The sequence below is a fragment of the Pholcus phalangioides genome, unplaced genomic scaffold (genome assembly GCF_987345545.1).
Source record: "Pholcus phalangioides strain wild (caught in Gottingen) unplaced genomic scaffold, Ppha-v1.0 ptg000015l_1, whole genome shotgun sequence".
NCBI classification, from domain to species: domain Eukaryota; kingdom Metazoa; phylum Arthropoda; class Arachnida; order Araneae; family Pholcidae; genus Pholcus; species Pholcus phalangioides.
This window is the reverse complement of record NW_028301608.1, coordinates 80,715,455-80,739,522: the sequence shown is the minus strand read 5'-3', so window position 1 is coordinate 80,739,522 and position 24,068 is coordinate 80,715,455. Positions and strand designations below refer to the sequence as shown.

The window sequence follows — 24,068 nt, the reverse complement described above, 5'->3', positions numbered from 1 at the left end:
TAACTTTTGGTTCGTAACCTGCATCATCACTAGCATAATGTACCGTGAAAATAACAAAAAATTCACCCATATAATTTTTTGCAATCGTGTTTCGAATATCACATGAATTTTGGTTTAAATTTGACATAAAAATGACTTTCATACAAAATGATATTTTAGATAGTCCAAAACTTATTGTTGTTTTCATCATTTTGGAACATTTTGTATCAAACAATGCTATTAAAGTTCACTCCAGTACCATTTTATAGAAAAGTACTCTCGAACGCAGTCGGATACCTTAACTTAAATAAGCCTACTGAAGAAGGAACTTGATATACAGTCGATTCGCGTTTTAACGAAAACTTTTCTAATTTCCCAGATAAGTTTACATAGGAACAATGTAAAAACCTGGAATTCCTTTATAAAAAAATTTTGTTATAACGAAGTGATTTTACGGTCTCTTGAAGTTCGTTATAACGTAATTCGACTGTACTTCCGAAACGCGTCTAGCTGTTGTACTCTTCATATTTTGGGTATATTTACGTTGCACGTCTCATGTGTATTATTTATTTATTTTTTCAAAATTACGCTGCTGGTCATCCAAAATGCACCACCTTGAACGAATTCCGGTGTTGTCGAGGTATGAAAATTCCCAGTTTCAACTACCTACACCGAGTATCTGTGGAGCTATATGAATTTAAATTGTGGGGCAAAAATGAAACTATTAAAAATAATGGATTGTTTGGCTAATTTTTTTGCAATGGTATTGTTTTCGTCACAAAATTAATTCATCCACTCCATTAAATAAGCGGAGTAGGCCGTTGAAACTATGGGTATTTTCATACCTTGACAGCAGCTGTACGTGTACCGACTTTGAAGAAAATTAGAGTAGGTCACATGCAACGGATTCTCAATGTTTTTGGTCGATTTGATGTGTGAATACGTGTTTTATAATATTTATAAAACACGTATTCATGTTATTGTCAGATGATTTAATCATCTGAGACAATACTGGACGCATAGTCAAAAAGTTCTGTAACGAAATCATTTTAACGCTCCCATGTACCTCTGGAAGTTTTCAGAATCTGAAAACAATCTGTTTTTGATATCTGTGGGAAGATCGCGTTAAGACAAATCTAATGATACCACTCTGGTTTTAATACCTCTTCCAGTCTGAGTGCCAAACTCACGGCCCTTTTTCGTAACGAAACCGTTTCTCACTATATCTCGGGAAAATCGCAACGCAAATGGATGACAATGGTATTGTCTAATAGATATTTCAAAGACAAAACCGATGTCTATCAAGTCGGTATCCACCACGTGATTCAAGGCACAAAGAACATATTTACATCAAAACTTCCGCCGTGTCTATGACACAGCCTACCTGCAATGTTTTATGGAATGAGCCCTCTTTTACGCATGAAATAAAGCACTTTTTTTTTTATTTTGTGATTATTTACTCACCTACGTGTTTACTTTCTATGGTAAAAATTTGAAACATATAGAGCAGCGCATTCAAGGTGTTGCATTTGGATGGCCAGCAGTGTAAAGGTCACTACAATAACATTCCTACGTCACAGAATTCCCACGAATCAGAACTCACCATGTCACACGGGGGACCAGGTCACGTCAGTGTAGTGTGTGTAGTGGCCTTAACTCATATCTCTTTTGCAGATTTTGCAGAAGATGTGATCATCTTCTGCAAAATGCACCATTTTTTGAACTGCTGTTTAAATGTGGTACCCTTGCTTTTGTTTTTATTTTGCATCATGTTGAGGGAGTGCTTGACTGGAGGGAGGGGGAGGGGCTCGTCCGGCTGTGTCACTGGCCGGAATTTTTCCCCGACACAACCATGTCTTTTAGGACACTGCGCTAAAATCACTTCGGTGACAGAGCCTGATTGTGTTCGGTTCCCCTGTTCATTCTGATTTTACTTAGTGAGGTCCGAACTGCTCCGAATGAAAATGGAGAAACGAACCGGTATATATCATCGATTCATTCACGATTTCAAACAAAAAATTCATTCGTTTAATCAATTTTCATTTCCTGCTTCGAAAAGCCAGAATTTCAATCACCTCTCAATGCTATCCATACATACAGTTCAGCTCATTAAACGATCGCGTCACCGTCTCTCTTCAAAGTTTATCCTTTCCTCTCTCTGACGTTTTCACTTCTTTTTTTTCTTTTAACCTGACCACATATCAGTCTGGGATGGCTCTGATTAATCCATACTGTTCTTCCGATAAAGAAAAAAAAATAGTAAGTTAGGTGAACTTGACTGTCCAACTGTAACTGTCCCGTGCGCAAAACCAGTTACAACATTTGATTCCCCCCGATGTGACGCATCAAGACCGCTACCCTCCCTCTTTATATCCATAGCATTTTTTTACCCTCACATATATTTCATTTCTTACCTTTTTTATATTATATATCGTCCACCTCCTTCTCCCCCCCCCCTCCATTTTTTTCTTACGTGGTGTTTCAGCAATATTGTGGGATCTTGGCTAGCAATCAGTCGACGGCCTCTGGCAGTCGATGAACTTCTAAAACGGAACTCGTCGTCCAAGAAAGAGAAAGCAACACACACACATGTATATAAGGGGCAGATGAAGAATATACGTATTCTTTTCATAGGAGGCAGCAAACGGTGGTGAAGAGAGGTACAAAGAAGAAAAAAAAAAATGAAGCCACAGTGAGTGCAATTGAAATGGCGGAACGGATTGACCTCCACTCTCTCTCCTCCAACTACCAAACTCTTATTTATTATTATTTTTTATTTCCTATGTAAACCGTATACATACATGCACACAGACACGCTCTCCACACCCCCCTTTTCACCTTGCACAACGGGATGAGAACAGTAGTAGTAGTAGTCGTCGTCCTCGTAATACCAATATATACGTCATTATAATGCACGGAATTTTGTGCATAAAATGAAGTGCGAGAGCAAAGAAAGAAAATTACGGTTCAGCGCGAACGTACAAAATGGGAAAGAAACTGAAGACTCGTCGACAAGGTTGAGCGAGTTTTAGGCTAGGCGTACACCGGTTAGGCACGACAAGACAAGAAAGCTTTAGACAAACTTAGTAGTTGTTCACGTTGTTTTGTAGGCCACGATGTTTCAATTTGTGTGACTAATGCCCCTTTCACACGGAGCGGATGCGGACGCGGGTCCGGATCCGCATGCTTTTTCACACGAGCATTCCTCGCACTTTTCGTCCGCATCTTTAGACTGATTTTGTTTTCACCCAGTGAACGCCATACGTGGGTAGCACGTTGTTTAATAAAAGTATTTAATTTCTAAGTTTAAATTTTATTCACGGTTTTCTCTGCGAGTCACTCAGTCCAGTGCGCTTTAGTTTGAAATTTGTGCATAAAAACTATTTTTATTCGCAATTTTTGTAATTATTTTTCTCCTTCTTCCCTGATTCAGTGCTCATTAGCAGCCTAGAGCCATTCTTTGGTGGTTTAATCTAGAGCCCCATAGAATATGGGTATAAAGATGCCTTCATTCCGATCCTCACAAGTAGTCGACGGAAGAAAATATCTTAAAATATCTTCAAAAATTTAAAGTTTTTAATTAAATTTAAAAGTTATTAAAGTCTTTAGTCAATCAAAATATTCGTAATGAATTACAGAACGGCTTATAATTTTACGTGTTATATAGATCGCAAATTTTATAGTGGGTTTTTTTTTCTTTCAGAAATAAAATTTCATTCCCAATAACGGCCACTTTCTAATACATTTTCATGGTCCCGTTAGTGGCCGTTGTTGGTAGGTTTTATTGTATAAAATTGAAAAGTATGAACAAAAGGCAGTTAAAATTGCTATATCTCCTTCATCTCAGAAGGAAACGGAGGGATAGACGTATGTGGGTACATATCCTATTGATGAACAGGGACCTTCATATGGTGTTTTAAGGGTATTTATGGCAAATATAATTAAAAAAATTCCGTGCAAAATTCATCTTTAAAAAGTAGCCAAATCCGATGCGGATAGTACATCCGAATCGTGTAAATAGCTTCGAATATAACCTAATGTACAAAACTTGTACGTAGGTTTTGACACATGCGGATGCCATCCAAACCCGCACGAACACTTCGAAGTTGCTGGCGCGCGTTGTATCGTCTGAAAGGCTCCGTGTTATGTACCAATAGTTAAAAGTTCTTCTGGACCCGCGTTCGCATCCGCTCCGTGTGAAAGGACCCTAACCGGTGTGCGTTGCCCATACAAACCAGCATTAACAACAATGACTAAGTTCGTCTAAAGCAGTCTTGTTTTTTGTGCAACAGGTCTTGTCGGGTCTAACCGATGTGCTCCCAGCCTCGAGCTTAGTCATTGTTGTTCACGTTTATTTGTATGGTGCAAAGCACATCAGTTAGTCATGTATATATAAATTGAAACATTTCACCATATAAATCAACGTGAACAAAAATGACTAAGCTTGTCTAAAGCTATCTCGTCTTGTCTTGTCTAACCGGTGTGCGCCTATAGCCTTAATATAAGTAAATACGTAGGTGAAGCGAGAAAAAGATAAATTTTTTTGTTGACGTTGATCGGATTATAAAAGCGGAAGACTATCGCTTTTGATTCGGGGGTCGGCAAACACTTTTGAGACGGGAGGAATGAGAGGCAAAACCTTTCCCTCACAACGATTTAAAAATTATTCCAGTGCCTTGAATGCCCTCCTGTCCGATCATGAGTATCCGGACACCTCGATGTTCCAACTAACTGACCAGTGCTGGATTTCCCTATAGGCTAGACAGGCTGCAGCCTAGGGCCCCGAGGTCTGCAAAGGGCCTCAAAAATTATTAGCTTTTGAGATCAACAGAAAGATATATTTTGGGAGCCATCTTGTAGAGCTTCAAAAAACTTTATAATGATGAAATTCCCGTGGCATACATTTTTTATGCATCTTTTGGTTACCTTGCTTCATGGGGGAGAAACCCTGCTCAAACATTTACATATTTCGAGCCAATGTTTTTCTTTTTTGAACAACTTGAATACTCTTGTACCTACTCTCAAATGTATTTATCCTAGCCTAGTAACATATTTTCCATTAACTCTACAAATGTTTCATTCAATAAAAGCATTATGCGTACAGTGGAAGATGTATGTTGATATTCGATTAAGCGGGGAAAAGTCGTTGAAATTATCATATTAAGCGGATAATTTTAACCTTGTCTCTGTGAGAGAAATATCGGTGGAGGAGGATTTTATCCGTTTAACCGAGGATTTTTTATACGTTTAAGAATGATAATTATGATAACGGTAGAGGAATTTCGCTATTTTTCTGCGGTTTTTTCTACGCGAAGATCCAGGTTAGAACCCCCGTTGGCGGCACAGTGGTGGTCGGCTGAATTTGGTTTTTTGCGGTCTTTGAACTTCGAGTTGCGAGTGCGAGGCAGCCTCGCAATTGAAAAAGTCTCTGCACAGTGAGCAGGCAGACAACATGATAATGCATGAAAATTCAAGCATTTACCATCTTCGATTCAAAATATGGAAGGCAGATGGCAACACCAGCAAGAACACGAAACAAGCCTAACCATGACAAGATTAACCACGTTAGGGCAACTCATACACTTGGAATACACATTCCGACATGTACCGATGCGTTAGAAATCACGCACAGGAATGTGTACGAGCTGCATGTGCGCAGCTCTGGCGTATACACACAGGCGCCAGAATAAAAATCGACAGTTTTTGTGCAAAAGACGTGAGGAACAACACTTTCCATTTCTTACGATTTCATTCCGTTCTTTATGATTTCCAATAATGGGGGAAATGTGTATATATATATATATATATATATATGGATTATATGCCGCTAAGAACTGGCTATACGATGATTTTTTTCCCTTGAAGTCACGAAATTTGCATTTATGGAAATTACGATACATATCCAAATAACTGCATTTTGCCTACCCTTGGTACTATATATATAGATCACAGTGTTTCTCATTAGTTCACGGTGTTATTACGGGACATTCCTGTAATTTTCTCTGTTCCGATTTTTTTATACATTTGTCCCGTCTTTTCAACGATACTTATTTGAATTTGTAATAACACACACCGTTTTCATAATATAAATTATATTATGATAGTAATTGAAAAAATTAAGAATATTCATCTCACATATTTGTCAAGCTTAACGTTTTGTCCTCAATTTTTTTGGAAATTACGATTGGTGATTGTGTGCCTACTACTCACAATGTTTTTGATGGCTATTGGCGATGTCCCGTATTTTACGGATTATTATTTAAATAGGGCTGGGAATCGATTAAAAATTTTAACTAGTTAATCGGAATTTTTTTAATCGATTAATCGATTAATTGTAAAAAAAAAATTCAATCGATTAATCGAATTTTAATCGAATATTTTCAAATTCTACTTCATAACTTATTAAGTACCTTTTTTTAGTAATTGATACTACAAAAATATATTTTATTCATTTCACTCAACTATTCGCCAGATATAAACAAATATTGGAATAGATTAAGAAATTCAGGCTGTATTCTTGAAGTAATGCTGGCCAGGTCCTGGAATTTCTTCAGTAGGATGTCGGGATGTTATCGTTTTTTTAGGTGATCATCGTTTTAGGTTAGTCACGGATAATTTTTCCCCTCTAGAAACTGCTCCCGAACGGTGCGGGAGGAGGGGCTGGTGTGTTGCCCGAAAACGAAAATTGCTGTTTACAGTGGAGACAAAAAAATTTGACATTGTCTTGTAAAGCTTGTAATTGAGGAGGGAATCATCGATATATTGCCAAATAATACAAATCTAGTTGACTAGTCAATCTTATAGAATACTAAAATAGAGCTATGCACTTCTTTTTTAATTAAAAAAATTTTTTGAGGGTTTTTTTTAATATTATGTTACAATTATGCTGTCTGGGGGGGGGGGGTACTCTCCCCCCATCCTACTTTTTTGCATTTAGAACTATGAGATACTTTCCACATTTAATAGTAATGCTGTGCATTTAATTCATTGAAAAGGCCGTCGTAATGAATTCGGGGACCCTAAGCCAAAACTGTTATTGAGGCTTTTGAATACAGGCCCACACATTTCAAAAGGACAAATTCTTCATCCAAAAAGGTATACATAAATACAGAATTTAACAGAAATGCTAAAAACACCTTAATGAAAGAAATAATTTTAGAATTATTGAAAAAATAATTTCGTAATTGATGAACATTTATAATTAATGAAAAAATCGTTACAGAACTATTGATAGAAATAATAGAGCTCAGAATTGTCAAGAATAATTTCCTAATTGTCAAGAGTAATTTCCTAATTGTCAAGAGTAATTTCCTAATTGTCAAGAGTAATTTCCTAATTGTCAAGAGTAATTTCACAATTGTCAAGAGTAATTTCCTAATTATCAAGAGTAATTTCACAATTGTCAAGAGCAATTTCACAATTGTCAAGAGTAATTTCCTAATTGTCAAGAGTAATTTCCTAATTGTCAAGAATAATTTCCTAATTGTCAAGAGTAATTTCACAATTGTCAAGAGTAATTTCACAATTGTCAAGAGTAATTTCCTAATTGTCAAGAGTAATTTCGGAACTGTTAAGAGTGATAATTGATGCAGAAATCAAGAATTTCTGGAAGAAATAATTTCATAATTAATGGAAATTTAAAATTAATGAAAATATCATTTCAGAATTACCTTGACAAATTTCAGATGCAATGAAAGAAATAACTGACTAAAAAGAATTAATTATTAATTAATTAAAACAAGTTATATTAAATTAAATTAAAATTCAATGAAAGAGAAACAAATTCAGAGTAAGTGCTCAATGATTTGAGGAACCCTGTTTGACGACTCCGAATGCTACGGTACCACTAGGTGGCGCGCGGACTTCGTGGAAAGTTTAATTTGGCCCGCAGTGACTGAAAGGTTGAGGACCCCCCCCCCCTCTGCCTTGACTTATGCCAACGTCGCGGACCGTGGGTTGAGAATCGCTGGTATAGATATGATGGGAGTTTTATCTAAAAATAATAATAATTCCTTCCCTCTTTTGGATTCTTATTTACATCTCCAGCGCGGTGAGTAGCATTTGTTGAAATGAAGTCCCGAAAAAAAGTGGGTCATAAAAATTCGACCGTATTATCTCTCTCTAACAACCTTGTTCTAATTCTCGTCGTGGCGTCCATTTCTCCTCTCTTTATGGTCATCATACGACCTTTCCCAGTTTACTCGCAATTAAATGAGCACTGATTATCACCGATGATTATAGTGCGCATATGCATGCGTATCTTGCGCAGTTCGTTTCCTTGGCACTTGGTTTCGGATTTCATCATTGTCCGCGCGAATGTTGAAATTTCCGTGCGAAGTGATTATTACCGCCAATGAAAACGTCCTACATGCTAGCCCATTGACATTGGAGTTCGTCAGACATTTTCGCGATTAATTATTATCAGTAGCATAAAATGGTTTTAGTTGTGTGCTGAGAAAAAGATAGGATTAATGATAACGATGAAAAGTTGTTTCTGGTTGTTCGTCGCCTTGAGCGATCCATACATTTTGGCCAGAATAGTAATAATAATAATAATAATAGCTTCGGACATTCTCCCCCTGCAATGATCAGTTAATGATTTCATCTACTTTGTTATTTTACGCTGCTCTCGCTTGGGTTGAATTAAATGGAATTTTACAGCTTTTATAAGATGGTTGTAAAAACCTATGAGTGAAGTCCGGTTCGAACCCGGATGAGGTGCACCTGAGGAACGTGATGTTTAACATAATGATAATAATAAAGATGCCTTTCGGAAGTGTGAAATACTTCTTAGTTATCTACATTCAAAAGCAAAATAAAAGGAATTGGTTATTGGTGGTCCTGTGGAATGACCAAGTACAGATTGATTCTGTGCATACAACAACCCTTCTCTCTCTCCTTTTAAAAAGAAAAAAAAACGATTTTTAAAATATAGTTTTGAGAGTTTAACCAAAACCTCCGCTACACGATTCAAAAGAATCTCTTATTCCTCGTTAGACTATTTTCTCTGATCTTTTTTCCCCCCTTAACGATCACGAGATATCTCGTCCTAACGTAGATGGGCGAAATTCATTCCACCTCTCCCTGGCTTTTTTACCTCTTTTTCATCATCGCAAAACTTTATTGTAACCCCGAATAAACTTTATTGTTAAACTTTAATAATTCCTTGTGAAACTTTATTCTTACCCTGGAACATGAACGGAAAATGTTTTTTTTTTTTCCATAATGTACTTTTGCATTATATATATATATATGTTACGTTAAATGTGATGAATCGGTAATTATGCACACTTATTAATCGTCTTGATAAGTGTGATAAATTTATCACTTTTTTACCGGTGAATATGCATAATAAACAAGTGTCGTTGGCGAATTTAATAAATACTTGAAATTTATCGCCTTTATCGGTTATTATGCATAATCCCTATTGTAATTGGTGAATTTGATACATATGAAAGAAGTTCCAAACGAGTCTAGTATGTGTGATGAATCTAATCGATATAATGATACGAATACATGTATGAATTATCGTGTGTAGTTCCGTGACCTTTCATTATCCTGAACGACTGCAACTCTTGGGCAACATTCTCTTCTCTAGAATGGTGTAGGCTGATCAACGACTTGAGACTGCTGTACAAAAGTGTCTATATTGTTACCTATACATCGACTCTTTCATCAAACATAAAGTTCATGAACTCTCTCGCACCAGAAATCACCAGCTGAGCATACGTATTCCATTTGCGCGAGAAGGAACCGATTACAGTATTCACGTTTATGCCGAGTTGGCAGAGCTTAGAATAGACTTCCATCCGATCTCGTTTGTACACCGACGTACTCGTTATTTTGCAATTGACTATCGAGCGTTGACATTTCGAGTTTCTTGGTCAGAAACCCATTTTAATTCAATGCCACCCATGTATGTACAGTATGTCATTATTTGGTCCTTTTCTTTTGATTTTTATCGTGCTTTTTTTCCTTTCTCCCCGCAATATAAGTGCAACCAGTCTTTTGTGGATGTAAATAAATAGTAGATGTAGAATAATGGAGATATGGATTTGTGTGCCTATTTATGCTTTGAAGAGATGCTCTTTTGTGAGGGAATCAACATTCTGGGGGCCACATATGAACCATAAATAGAGCAATGGGAGCCGCGAGTGACAAAAGTTTTAGAACCACTGGTTTAATTCTGCGATTATTAAAAGAAATTACTAAAAGTCCTTATAGGAAAAAAGAGTCCTTAGAGAGAATATAAGAGTCCTTATGCCTCTCACGGCATAATATCGTCGAGATCTTTCTAAATTTTTGCTGTATTCAACTCAAATTTTTATGTAAGTTGCTCTGTTGAAATCCTACCAAATATTTAAAAAATAAACTTTGTATTTCTCGCGCATGCGTACGTAAAAATTATTTCTTTCAAATGCCTATATCTCTGAATATTCAATGCTTTCATTTGAAATAATATATAATATTAACAATATAATATTTTCTTTGCACATTGTCAAATTTCCTGTTAGGCTCGTAAAATTTGATTGAAAAGTCCGCATGTCATAAGCAAAAACATGCGAGAAAATTGAATTTTTTAAATTCTATTTTTTGGTAGAATCGTTTATATACAGGGTGCATAGGTAACTGCTGACACCGCAATTTACTGGTGAACCATTGATCTTAGAGGCATACTTCCACAATTGAAAAAGTATCCATATAACGTGTGGACTTGAGATACGTCATTTATATTGTAAGGGATTGTATAGCTATTAAAATAAAAAAAAATCAACTTTTCATATTGACACCCTGTGCTCAAAAACCTATAAGTAGGAAACTCTTGCCCTCTCTCTCTTGAAGTCAACATAATAAATTCCACGTTTCTAGAGCATCAATTATTCGAATACCGATCAACCGAAACACATGTTAACCGAAAGCGTTATCATGTGAGGCGGCTATGAAGTTGTTAGAACAAGAAGAAGAATGTGATGCCGTTGCCCTATTGCCCTGTTCATAAAACATTTGTGAGATTTAGCTTCAAAACACGAGTCTCAGCTCTGAAGCAAAAGAAAATTTTGGACTTCTTTACCTAAACTGTAGGCTACTTTAATGGCCATTTTGAACTTGTCAAACTAGGCTAGTCAGTTTTCTGTGTTATTTGTAAGACGCGTGATACAAAATGTATACAGTTTTGTGTTTAATATCACTGCTTCTTTGTTCCATATTGCTCGTATAGCACTGGTACATTTTTTCTCCCGGAAATGATCGGTTATCCGAACACACCCCCCCCCCCAATTGTTTCGTATAATCGATGCTCTACAGTACAATATTCGCTGAGATATTTTAATTCGAAAGAAATTGGAAAAAACAGCATGAACTAACGGAAAATACTCTCTCCTCTTCGTTTGTGCTGTTCTTCAAATTTTTGAATTCAAATATCTCGGTGGATACTGCGTACACACTTAGGAACGTGGAATTTTCTTTGATGGTCGCAGAACAGACGGGGCTTCAACTTTCTAATTGTGTTTTTGAGCACAGGGTTTATCGTATAAAAAGTTAATTTTTCTATTTCATCAACTATACAACCCTTTGCAACATGAATGACGCACACGCGTTATTTTGATACTTTTTTTCAATTGGAAGTATGCTTGTAGGATCAAAGCTGTTAACTACGCACCCTGTGTATTCATGAATATCCGTGCGGAAACTCCGACTTAAAGGAAGAAAACTCCGATTCGAAGAAAAATTTTAACACTAAAAGAATATCGAAGGTTCTCTGGAGCCGAGACAAAACTTTTGTCTTGAGCAGATATTCGAGTTATCGAAGTTGGCCTTATAGCGAATGGACTGTAAGTTGTCTGGAAGGAGCTTACTCATCGACAGATGTGAACGTTGACTTGTAAAGGAAATGATCGAAAGGAGTGGGTGGGGCGAAATGGAAAAGCCAACTTTAAGCAATAAATTTATTTTTTTTGGTTTATTTTCTGTATACGGAATCTATCGATTTTTTCGCCAGTGAGAGTTTGCTGTAACGAGTAAAACGAGTTTTTAATCAAACTTTTTCCTCTTTTTTTTTTTTTTTTTGAATATAATCATGCCAAGCTTTTTTTTCTTTTAAAGAGGCGGAAGAGAAAACTTGACCATGTACAGAGCCCTGAGTAATGTAAAGCATTTTAATAATGATAATAGTAATAAAGGAAAGGGGATTATTTCTGATGAATTGTTGCTTCAGCTGACAGTAGGAATCTGTTCTTACAGATTTCAAACACTTTCGTTTTTTTGCTATTATTTCTCAAAGAGTTTCTCTCTCGACAACTCTTTATCTTTATCGGGTTATGTTATTATGTACCTGGCCCGTGACAATCCGTCATTATAGTCGTTACACGTAACCGCCACCAGTGTTAGTCAACAAGCATGCAGATGTGTGATTCAATTTTTACTTCTCAAAATTTCGATCAGGAGTGGAAATGCTACTTCAAATTGCGGGTATTTTTTTCAAAGACTTGTTTCTGAGTGTTTTCCATAAAAAATACCCCTCTATTTACAATAATACTCATTAGAATTAGAGGAGTGAAGTTATTCTTCAAAAAATAACTCTTTCCGATAACACTGACCGCTACCCCTATAGCAGCGGTTCTCAACTGGTGCTCCGCGGAGCCCTTGGGGCTGCTTGTGCACTCAGAATAAAAAAAACAGTAAAATTAAAAAAAATAATTATAAATTTTTTCAAATAGTAAAAATAAATCACAGTAACTTTGATGAATAATTCAGAAATGGACCTACGGGGCTCCGCCATATAATTTTTTTACTAAAAATGGCTCCGCAAGTCATGAGAATCGTTGCCCTATAGAATCAAAGAACCGGGTGAAAAGACAGGAAAGGTATTTGCGACGGGATATGTCCGATTTTTTGAACCACTGTGGAACCTAGGTTTCTTCTCGGTAAAAAATCTCACCGGGCATGTATTTTTCTTTTATTTTCGATCACATGCCCGATGTGATGGCGAAAACCGCCAAAATATTAAAATACATTGGTGTTTTTTATTATGATTGTAATTATCGGTGACGATGCAAGTGTTTCTCCTACCATCCCTTCCATAAAACATTTGAAATAAAATCTTCAAAAGACTAATTTCTATGTTACTGAAATTATCACAAGGCCTCGGTTATTCATTTTACCACTCACCACAATAACTGTATTGGTGAGTAATAAGGGAAATATGGGAAGTATGGGCATGTGGGGATGGTGGGGGGGGGAGCGCTGACAAAGCCCAAGCCTGGGAACCCAGAAGCGTTATTATTCCATCAAATACTTAGGATTTTAACTTGGGGTTTACGCTTATTGGCCAAGATCACTATTACATCACTAAAAGACGAGGCGGGGCAAGGGGTTTAAAATGTTTTAGTATACAGTATATGTTACGGTAAATGTGTGATAAATCGGTTATTATGCATAATCGTCAATCGTCTCCTTAAGTTTTACAAATGTATCACTTTTACCGGCGATTACGCATAATATCCAAGCATCGTAGTAGTAAATTTAATAAATACCAAAAAAATTATCATTTTTACGGGTGATTATACACGATAGTGGTTAATTTGATAAATAATTTAAATTTATCACTATTACCGGTGATTATGCACAATACCCTAGTGCAGTAGATGAACTTGATTGAAAAAAAAAATCCAAATGAGTCTAGAATTTTGTACCCCGTTTGATGTACCCCGATTTAAGCGAACCTGAAGTCGATTGTGCATAATCACCAGTAAAAGCGATAAATTCCAAGTATTTATCGAGTTAACCAGGTACACTTGGGTATTATGTATAACAACAAGTAAAAATGATTTTTTTTTTTAGTATTTATCAAATTTACCAACGATGCTTGGGTATTACGCATAATCGCAGGTAAAAGTGATAAATTTGTCGAACTCACTGAGACGATTGACAATTATGCATAAAATAACAGATTTATCACATTTACCGTAACCTATACTGTATACTCAAGCATTTTCAACCCACTCCTCTTTATCCCCGCCTCGTCTTTTAGTGACGTCTTTTTAGTGATCTTGGGACTATTCTTATCATTTTTTGCTTTTTCACGCTATAAATTCACTATAGCAGAGCCCGTGAGAAATGTGGTTTTGGGTGGGGGGCGCAAGAGATCACAGCCTAGGGGCGCTGCTGCCGGTTTTGGGGTAGTAAAACTAGATGACACTTGTTTAAAATGGGCATGTTATTTGGATATTTTTTCTAATTGAAATATGTTCTCATAACCAGTTGAAAAGAAAAAAAGCTTGGTTAAGAGGACTTCCTGGAAACGCTATATAATAAGGTTTGTTGACGCTGTAGCTCCTAAATAATTGTTATTTAGGAGTTACTGGTTATTATAATTTAATTCCCAAGTAGGTCTTTGTTAGGCAGTCAATGCATTTCAATCTATTTTAATTTTTACGGCCCTTAATATTTTGCTGCCTTGTGCTCCTGCGTCACTCACACCTGCCCAAGTCCGGTCCTGGAACGTACATTGGCTATGATTCCATGAGGACGAGCGAAAGAACATAACAGCTTTTGGTAAACGACTTTTTTCCCAGACACCAACAGCGCAAAAAAATTATTGACTGATCTTGGATTTTCTAGTCGTGACCGCATTAATTTTATGAGGATCAGCATCGACAGTCCAAAGACAAATTCGACCCTGAATCTAATACAAACTTCTTGTTCAATCGCTCCCATTTTCAGAAATTTTTTTCTCTTATCGCCCCTCCAACTCAAGCGAACCCATAGGGGATCCTATGTTATACCCGTAGTTTCTATCACTCCCCTGGACCATTTCATCACCTACCTGGGGGCGATATCGCCCACTTTGGGAAACACTGATCTAAGAGAAGAATTAGTTTCTTCTGTAATTGATTAATTGCATTAATTAACCATTAATTAATTTCTTTGAGAATTCTTTTACTTATTGTTTAATGCCGTTTCCTGCTATAGTTTATAATTAATTTTTACTTCAAATAAATTCTAAATAAACTTAAAAAAAAGTTACTACTTTTTGATATTTTTTGAAATTCCAGAAAAAAAAAATGATGTTCAATAAATATTTCTTCACTTATTCCAGGCGGAGCAATTGATCGTATAAATGTTTACAAACACATACAAATACAACGCCACAACAGGCAAATTGCCCAACGAGGTGGCTGACTTAAGAACATCATGGATCCCCGAGCCATTTATTGGAGGCCCTACCTACTACTGCTACACCACACATGCACACCCCCACATCCCCCCCAACGAATCGGTACATGCGGGAATGTGTGTGTACGTGTAGTGAAACCTGACGTGAAGTTTTTTTTGTTTCTCTGTAACGCTTGTTATGTGTAGTGCTGCCATCTGCCACCAGTTTTTCTAACTATGAGTGAAGTGTTATGATTGAATGATTTATCGTTGTAGGACTGTTGCTCTCTGTGGCGAGACTTTTTAACGGGGAGATCGGCTCGCATTTGCGCCTTGAAGTTGGGAACCACAGAAAACCAACTTCAGCCGACCTCCACTGTGGGGTTCGAACCCGGATCCTCGCATCGCGAGTCCGTCACTATAACCACTCGACCACCACAGCGGTTTGTTCAACATTCGATTAAATTTTTTGACACTTTTTCCGAGTCGTGTGCTTATGACAGTATCAAATCTAAGCACAGCACGAGGTACAAATACATATATAATCAAACCGCGATTTATGGTAAGTTTTTCCAATCGAAATGGAAAACAGGTACGATCGCTAATCGAAAAGAAACTTTTGCAATGCAAATTTCGCTTGACAAATTTCTGCAAGCGAATAAGAGATAAGGTGTCAAAATGAATGTGATTCATATTTTTTTACGAACTTAAAAATTCAATTTTCATCATTTGAATTGTCTTGAATAATCAGGACACACACACAACGTGTTGTAATTTTTTTTTCTATCTCACACCCCCAAAAATGCTCTTTCGCCTCCGGTTAAGAACCACTGTAATAAAATGCCTTAACAAGAACGTGGGGGGGGGGGAGAGAGAAAGGGGTGTGGTTTTCATCATAATTTTAAAAATTTGCGTATTCATTACATTTGCTGCAATGAGATTATGCGAAGCTATTTTGGGCATTCTCTCAACAGTATGTACTAACTAACAGTGGACTCGATTCATTCATTCGTTCGTTCGTTTTTTTAACAATGAGAAATGATTTTTACTATGAAAAAAGTAAATCCACACAGTAATCATATTTAGTACTATTTTTCGGGCGTGTATTATTTCAAGTTACATGCCCGACCGGGCACATAAATTTTTGGAGATTTGTCCAGCCCTAATGTATAGGATGGTTTATACAGTCGAGATCGCTTGTAATCGTGGTAATGAACTTTTTGGTATTCGTTGAGAAAAGTGTGAAAGTCTGATTTGTGACTTTTGAGTTATTAGCGATGTTCCGAGTAGAAGTTTTATTGTCTCACGAAAAGGGGATTGAACAGATGAAGATACAGTGAAACTTTGATATACCTTTACTTTGTGGATCAGGAAAAAATATCGTTGTAGAAGGGGTGTCGTTATATCGGCAGACGTCTCGTGTCATCAAATTTATGCTGTTGTTGTTACCTTTTCTAAATCGGCATCGTTAGTACCACAGGAAACGTGCTTTTGTGTATTTATTCGCCGCGAAAAATTTTAATATTCATTAGTTTATTAATAAAATTCAGTTGAACGCATCGCCCTTGTAAAGTTTTTACCGCATTGCACTTTTGTGCTTACATAAAAAAAAGGGGGGATATATTTATAGTGATAACTTCCTTTGCGCATTTTGATTAACCTGTAGAGCAAATTTACAGGTGTAATAAGACGTCTTCAGAAGAACGAAAACAATTGACGCAGTTTAAATTACATTCAAAACAAATTTGAGAAAAAAATCGATGTAGTATTTTTCAAATAATCTCCAAAAATATCATTATACAGGGATTTATCGTAGTAAAGTATATCGTTATATCGAGAGGAGTTCAACATTGGACTACAGGCAATTCCAAACAAAATTCTAAAAAATATCGCTGTAGAGGGAGGTTTATCGTAATATCGAGTGTCGTTGTAGCGAGGTTTCACTGTGCATATTAGAAACGTCGAAATTATTTGGTCAGCTGTCATCAGCGTTGCGTCACTTTTCTTATGACTCACACGCTTCATTTTTTATTGATAATTGATGATCTCCTCTCTTTTTTGTGAAAGGACGATTTTGTTAAAAATATAGTTTTGCTTTCCATTACTTATTAGAAAACCGTTTCGCCCCCCTCCCGCCCCCGGGGTTGTGAACATGTTCCGGAGCCGGCGCGTTCGTTTTCCCGCCTAGTGGCCGACCCTCCCGTAATTTTAGCGGATGGTTTTTATGGGTGTCAAAAGATCGCTACTCGAGCGAGCATCATTATTAGTGTCAGAAATTCGGCACGATCTACCTTCAACCTCTCTTTCTTTCCTCGTTTTTTTTTTCCCATCACGTGGTTGGTAGCCATTCGTGATCCATTTGCGCGTAATTCACGATATTGGTAGCCATCACGATTTCGTAATCCGATCCGCCTCGTTTTAGGTTGGAGCACCGTATACACGCGTGCTCATTTCAGCTGATGACTTTTTATGGGGGGGAAAAAAATTGAATGAGTGATGAGAGAGATCAGACTTTTTTGGAGAGAAAAAGCTACTCACATTTTGAGAGAAGAAGGCGCGAAATCTACTGCTAGTCACGACAAATGTCGGTCTCGCGGTTCCTTCCCAAGAAATATTCATGAGCGGTAAAATAAATAGATATTAGTGCTGTGTATATTGTTGCACACGTGCGGAAAACGGTGGTTGTAGGCACTTGATGGAAGTATTAGTTAAGTACATTCGCGCGGGGAGAACGTGTTAAAAAATTTCATTTCCTGAACTCGGGTCACCCTGTCTGAATTTAGCTGCTCTTCATCTGCGATTGATTTCGTTAACTTAGAAAATCCCAACTTTTCTTTCGCCTTATCTCTATCAGACCCTGGTGCCGCAAAAATACGTGGGTTGCTTTTTCTCTCTGTAGAATTTTTTCCTTTTGACCTCAGGGAGTAAAGCCCTGACTTAAGGGATTGTGTAAGTTTTGAGTTAGAAATATGGTGAATATAAACTTTGTAAAGGGGGGGGGGAAGGGGCTCTCATTAGAGGGCAGCACTTATAGTTGAACTTTCAAGATGGCTCTTAGGAGAAAGTGCCTCCGAGAAAAGTTCGATTTATTACATAAAATTTAGCAATAAAACTGTGAAAAAAACCGTATGTGAAGATGAATATATCTTGCATCATCTTGGTCGAAAAAAATTAAACTAAGTGAACTACTTCTTCGCAAAAAAGAGAGAGAGAAATACAGTCGAATCCCGTTTTAACGAATACCGTTATAGCGAAATTCTCGTTTTAACGAACACTGATCCCCCAAATAAGTTTACATAGGAACAATGATAGCTAACCTGGAATTCCTTTATAACGAAATTTCGTTTTAACGAAGTGATTCCTCCGGTCTCATGGCGTTCGTTATAACGGGATAAATATGTCTCTAATGCATTTTGAAAATTAAAAAAAAAAAAATGAATGCTCTTGTCTGAAAATTCTATCACCCACAATTGTGAAGAAATTATTTGGGGGGGGGGGGAAGATGTGGCCTTTAACAGAGGGTTTGGTTATTTCCATTGCGCCAGTTATAAACGCAAATCAATGAAATTTATAAAACCGGGGTTAATCACTAACGTGTTAATGACCATTTCGTATACAAAGTGCATACGTAGCTGGTTATACTGCACGTAAAACTTGAAACCTTTTAGTTTCATTTTCGTAGTTCTCTTACTGTTATTTATCCTTTTAAACACACATTTGCTTATAATTTTCCTACTTTTATTATTGCCGAACCAGCATTTATTACTACTAGTGCTTTCATATTGAAACTGTTTTAAGTTTCTGGGATATGTACTTCCATTTTGACTCGTGTTCTTTTTCCCAATGGTTTTAAATCCAGTGTCTAACGATCTGCTGACGGTTTCCAAAATGGGAATACTAAGAAAACGGTGACAGATATTAAGATCATTCTTGCGGAATGTAAATGTGTGAAGTCAGGAATTTCAACTATGTCGTTCATGTTTCAAGGGGGTGTATAGTTATTAAAACCAAAAAAAAAAAGAACTTTTTATAAGGACACCCTGCGCCCAAAAACTCAATAAGAAAATTGTTGTCCTGTCTCTCTTCATGCCAACAGAAAATGTTTCACGTTTCTAAGTGCAATATTCGCAGAGGTATTTTTGAATTCAAAAATCGGAGAACAATTTGGAAAGAACGGCAAAAACTAACGGGGTCAACGCTTCTTTCCAAATTTTTGGGGATTTTAATTCAAATATCTATTCGAGTATTGTACATAGAAACGTGGCTTTTTTTCTTCTTTTTTTTTTTTTGGCCACAGGGTGTCCACATACTGTAAAAAGTTTTTGTTTTTATTTTAATAACTATACAACCCCTTGCAACATGAATGGCATACATGAAATTCATGACTCTTCGCACATTTATATTCCGCAAGACGCAAGAATGACTTTAATATTCGTACCCCCCCCCCCATTTTGAAAACCATCAGTGGATTGTGGGACACTGTATTTTTATATAGAGGCATATATATACAGGGCGCATATTGAAGTCCTTTTATCCTGGAATAATTCGCGGACCGTTGATCCTACAAATACACTTCGAGTTAGAAAAAGAATCCAAATAATGTGTAGTACTCAGATGTGGTTGATGATGATGATGGTGACGACTCAGATATGTCATTCATATTACAAGGATCATTAAAATATAAAAAAATAATCATTAATATAGTCATTAAAATATAAAAAAATTGACTTTTTTATTTGGTCACCCTGTCCCGAAAGCCCAATTAAAGAGAGAGAAAGTTGTTTTCCTGTTTATCCTGAGGCCAACAAGAAAATTTGAATGTTTATAAGCGCAATATTGGCTGAGATATTTGAATTTTACAATCGCTGAAAATGAACGAAAAATCACGTAAGCTAACGGACAAGCTCATTGTATATACCAGTGATTCTCAACGTGGGCGTTAACACCCCCCTTGGGGGCGATGGAATGTTCCAGGGGGCGGCAGAAGCTACGGGTATAACGTAGGATCCTATGGGTTAGATGTCGTTGTGGGGGGGGGGGCGATGGGTGAAAAAATTTCTGAAGAAAGTGGCGGTGGGACAAAAAAGATTGGGAAATATGGTGTATACCAGTGTTTCTCAACCGCCGGGCCGCGACCCGGTACTGGGCCGTGGCATCATTCATACCGGGCCGCGACTGATCTGCCGTTTCCTTTTCCCGCATTCATGTTCCGTTAATCATGTGTTTGACCGGGCCAAAAACAAATGAAACCGGGCCGCGGGCTTCCAAAGGTTGAGAACCACTGGTATACACGCTTCCATACTGTCCTTTCCCTTCTTTTTCACCCGATGAGATGTACAGCGCCAATCACACACACAAAGAATAAAGCTTTTAGCTGCTTTTTCCAGGAGCAAACTTTTCAATCAGAACTCGCGTGCAGTCATACCTCGGCTAACGAACGCTTCGGCTTACGAATTTTTCGCTAACGGTGATTTTTTTTTGTCAACGTTTTCCTGCCGTTGCTAACGAATACTTATTCGGCTAACGAACATTTTGGTGGATGTGGATGCATGCGCTAACGTGGAACAGTCGCGTCTTAAGCTAAATTTTCGTGCCGATCAAAGTGAATCCAATGAGTAACTGTCATTCGAGTGAGATTAATTTACTTCTGATGCCGATGTATCACTGTATTTGATCACTATTCATTCTTGAACTGAAAGAGTTACCTAAAAAAATTGTATGGTTTTTACAATATTTATAATTTTTTTTTTTCCTTTCTTTCCCCGCGCATGCGCAGTGAACGTAGTCGAAGCACTTCAGGAGTTCTGGCAGATGAAATTATCTCGAGGAGCTGATCTCAAAAACGGCGCTTTAGTGATATACGAGTCAATGCCATCAACGAGTCCACCATACGTTTGTTACGTCACATTACCAGGAGGAAGCTGTTTTGGCAGCTTTCAGGTATTTAGCTGACTTCTTTTTTCAAATTCAATCCAATTACGGCATATCTGTCTGGTTACATAAAAGTATAGTACATATGTACTCTACTTTCTTTTCGTCCCTAATATAATTGCATGCATGAAAGTTATTATTATCAACACATTCGCTTTAAAATATATATGTTACTGCCAAAGCCCGAAGTGCGGCCAATTCGCGAATCGGCCAAGAGATTTGGACAAAGTCCGAATTGCAGAAATGATTCGGACTTTGCCCTCCAATTTCGCTAAGTAGCCGGAGATCCCTGGCCAAAGCTCGATGTGCTGATGTAAGACGGCCTGGCAGGAGCCAAATTCAATTTTTTTTTAACCTCAAACGTGTGGTACATGTCTATATATAGAAGCTGTATTGGATTAGCTCCATGTGACAAGAGGAAAAAAAGTGAAATTTGAGAGAAAAACTATAAAAATAATTATGTATGGCAAATTTTGTAGAAAAAACAGGATTGCCTCATCGTTCCTGCTGTTTCATGGGTTGCCATAATTAACGTGGACATAATTATCACGAAAAAATACGACGATGATCTTGAGTTTGTCTTTTGTTATCGGACTTTGGCCAGGGATCACCGGTCACTTCGCAAACTGTCAGAATTTCGAACATTTGCCGGGTCAATATTTGACGAAATTGGCCAATTTCGGGCTTTGGCAGTAACATACATTTATATATATTTATATATATATCTTGCGCATACCATTGTTCATCAATTTATGTATTTATTATGTATGTATCTATGAATGTACGTATTTATCAATCTATGTATATCAATTTTATACAAGATGTTCCATAAAAGGGCTTTACAACTTTGTGAGGTCGTGGAAGAGACTTTCTATCAACACAACTCGCCCAATTTTTATTTATATAGGTTTGTGTGTCACCAAATTTTATTACGTGAGCCCTAGCGGGAGAGATTATTCATCTCAAATTTCTTCCTGATCCTTTCTTTTTTTTCTTCTTTACCACGAATGGTCTGAGGTTATAGAGGAGCTGTATCCATATGAAATTTTGTCACTGAACCACTTGTTTTTGTCAAAATCAAGTCAAGAACCGGATGATCCAAAACTATGCCGGATGATCCGTAAATGTGCCGCGGTTTGCTCAAGTGCTCTGGAACTGTGCCACTGTGATCTGTAAACATACCGCGGGACACTTTACATGCTCTGGAACTTTTGCCGCATGCCATTCAAGTGATCTGAAATATGCCGCGGTCACTCAAGCAATCTGGGAATGTGCCACACGCCACTTAAGTGACGTGGATCTGCACCATGGGTCACTATACATAACACTAGAATATATCTAGCAATCAAAATACTAAATTGTAGGACTAAAATGCCTTAATTTTTGGCAGTGCTGGGTTGTATATGATGCTTAGGAAAGTCCTACAACTCATTCTTAGTGCATAAGTAAGAATGACTAAGTTTGACTATGATATGGTATATTTATATACTAGCATTTATATATAACGCGAGGGTTTTCCAATTGAAGCCGTATCTAAACGTGCAAAACAATGACTTCGATTGAAAATACTCTTTGAAACTCTGGATAATAAAATTACAGTATAATTACAATTCAAAATACAAAACACTTTAATTTACATAAAAGCAAGTATTTTAACATCGTTTTATAATTAAACATCGTTTTATAATTAAACATCGTTTTATAATTAAACATCGTTTTATAATTAAACATCGTTTTATAATTAAACATCGTATTATAATTAATATAAGTGCTATTTAACATCGAATCTATCAGCTTAAAAAAAAAACCATTTGTCAATAACTTCCTGACTGTTTTAATACTGAGTTGGTTTGTGAGGTCAAAAATCTAACCCTGATCCCCTAACACAGGTGTTTTGAATAATCAGCTCTATTTCGCTTCGCCAATTGAACACAGGTAATGAGTAGTTTACATAAAAATAAACCATAAAATTATATTTCATATGTTCTAGACTCTTTATGTCGAAAAATTCAAAATTGTAAATTATAATTAATGTTTTGTTTTAAATAAATTAATATTCGAAAATTAAAACATTGTAATATGCAAAAAAGCAAGTTTTTCAACGTGTTTTTATACCTGTTGCGTCCAAAACATCATCCAAAAGCATTCATTTAAGTTTTTGACGGTTTAAACCAGTTTTTGACGCTTATCAAAAACCCAACCCCGGTCACGGGCCACTCAAGTTAATGTGAAACTGCACCGCAGGTCACTTAAGTGATCTGGAAATATGCCGCTTGGTTGATTTTTAAAAAAATTATGTTTGAGGTCACGGATCAAATCAGATGACACCGAGGGCAAAGGGTTATTTATGCATGTATTCTTTAAAACGCGTTTTATATGGAATTTAATTAATTCAGTGTGATTAGCGCTATGCGTAAGTCCTACGTGTCCGCGTGTGTCGAACGACTAGGGGAGGGGGGCTTAGAGAAATTACCTCTCCCTCCATTTTCTTTTTGCCACGCGAGACTGCGACTAGATGTGCAACGAATTTCTCAGTATATGTGAGATATTATGTTGTAAATGAGATGCGGAAGCTCATCCCCGATCCATCATCGCCGCTAGCAACTTTGTAACTTGTTCCAAATTCATTGGGGGAATAATTGGGTCGGACCCAGGGGCAACGGAGAAGACTTGTGCGCGTGATTAACGGTAAGGAAATTATGCTAATACTTGACGATTTCCGTCGAATTTGACGGATGGGTTTTAAGGATGATTCAAATCGTTTGTCCAGCAGAGGCGCATTTATGATTTTGCAGTCTGCGGGATATACACGAATTTTGCCGCCCTTCTCCCATTCTAACCATTCACATGCTTGTACACTGTTTTGGTCACTCACATGCTTGCACACTGTTTTTGTCGCTCACATACTTGAACACGCTATAGATCACACTTTTGGTCTCTCAATGACGTGGTTTCTTGCTTTATTAGTCACTCTTTTGTCGCTCAGTGGCATGGTTACGGGATTT

At 37.1% G+C, this 24,068-nt stretch overlaps 1 protein-coding gene across 1 annotated transcript in view; it reads left to right on the top strand.

Moving 5' to 3' along the window:
- Window positions 1–24,068, top strand: part of lft (Limb expression 1 family member lowfat) — a 115,148-nt gene that overhangs the window by 66,984 nt on the left and 24,096 nt on the right. The window contains exon 2 of the mRNA XM_089244453.1: window positions 20,909–21,072. Within this exon, the coding sequence (XP_089100579.1) occupies window positions 20,909–21,072 (164 nt within the window). The remainder of the gene's footprint in view (window positions 1–20,908; window positions 21,073–24,068) is intronic.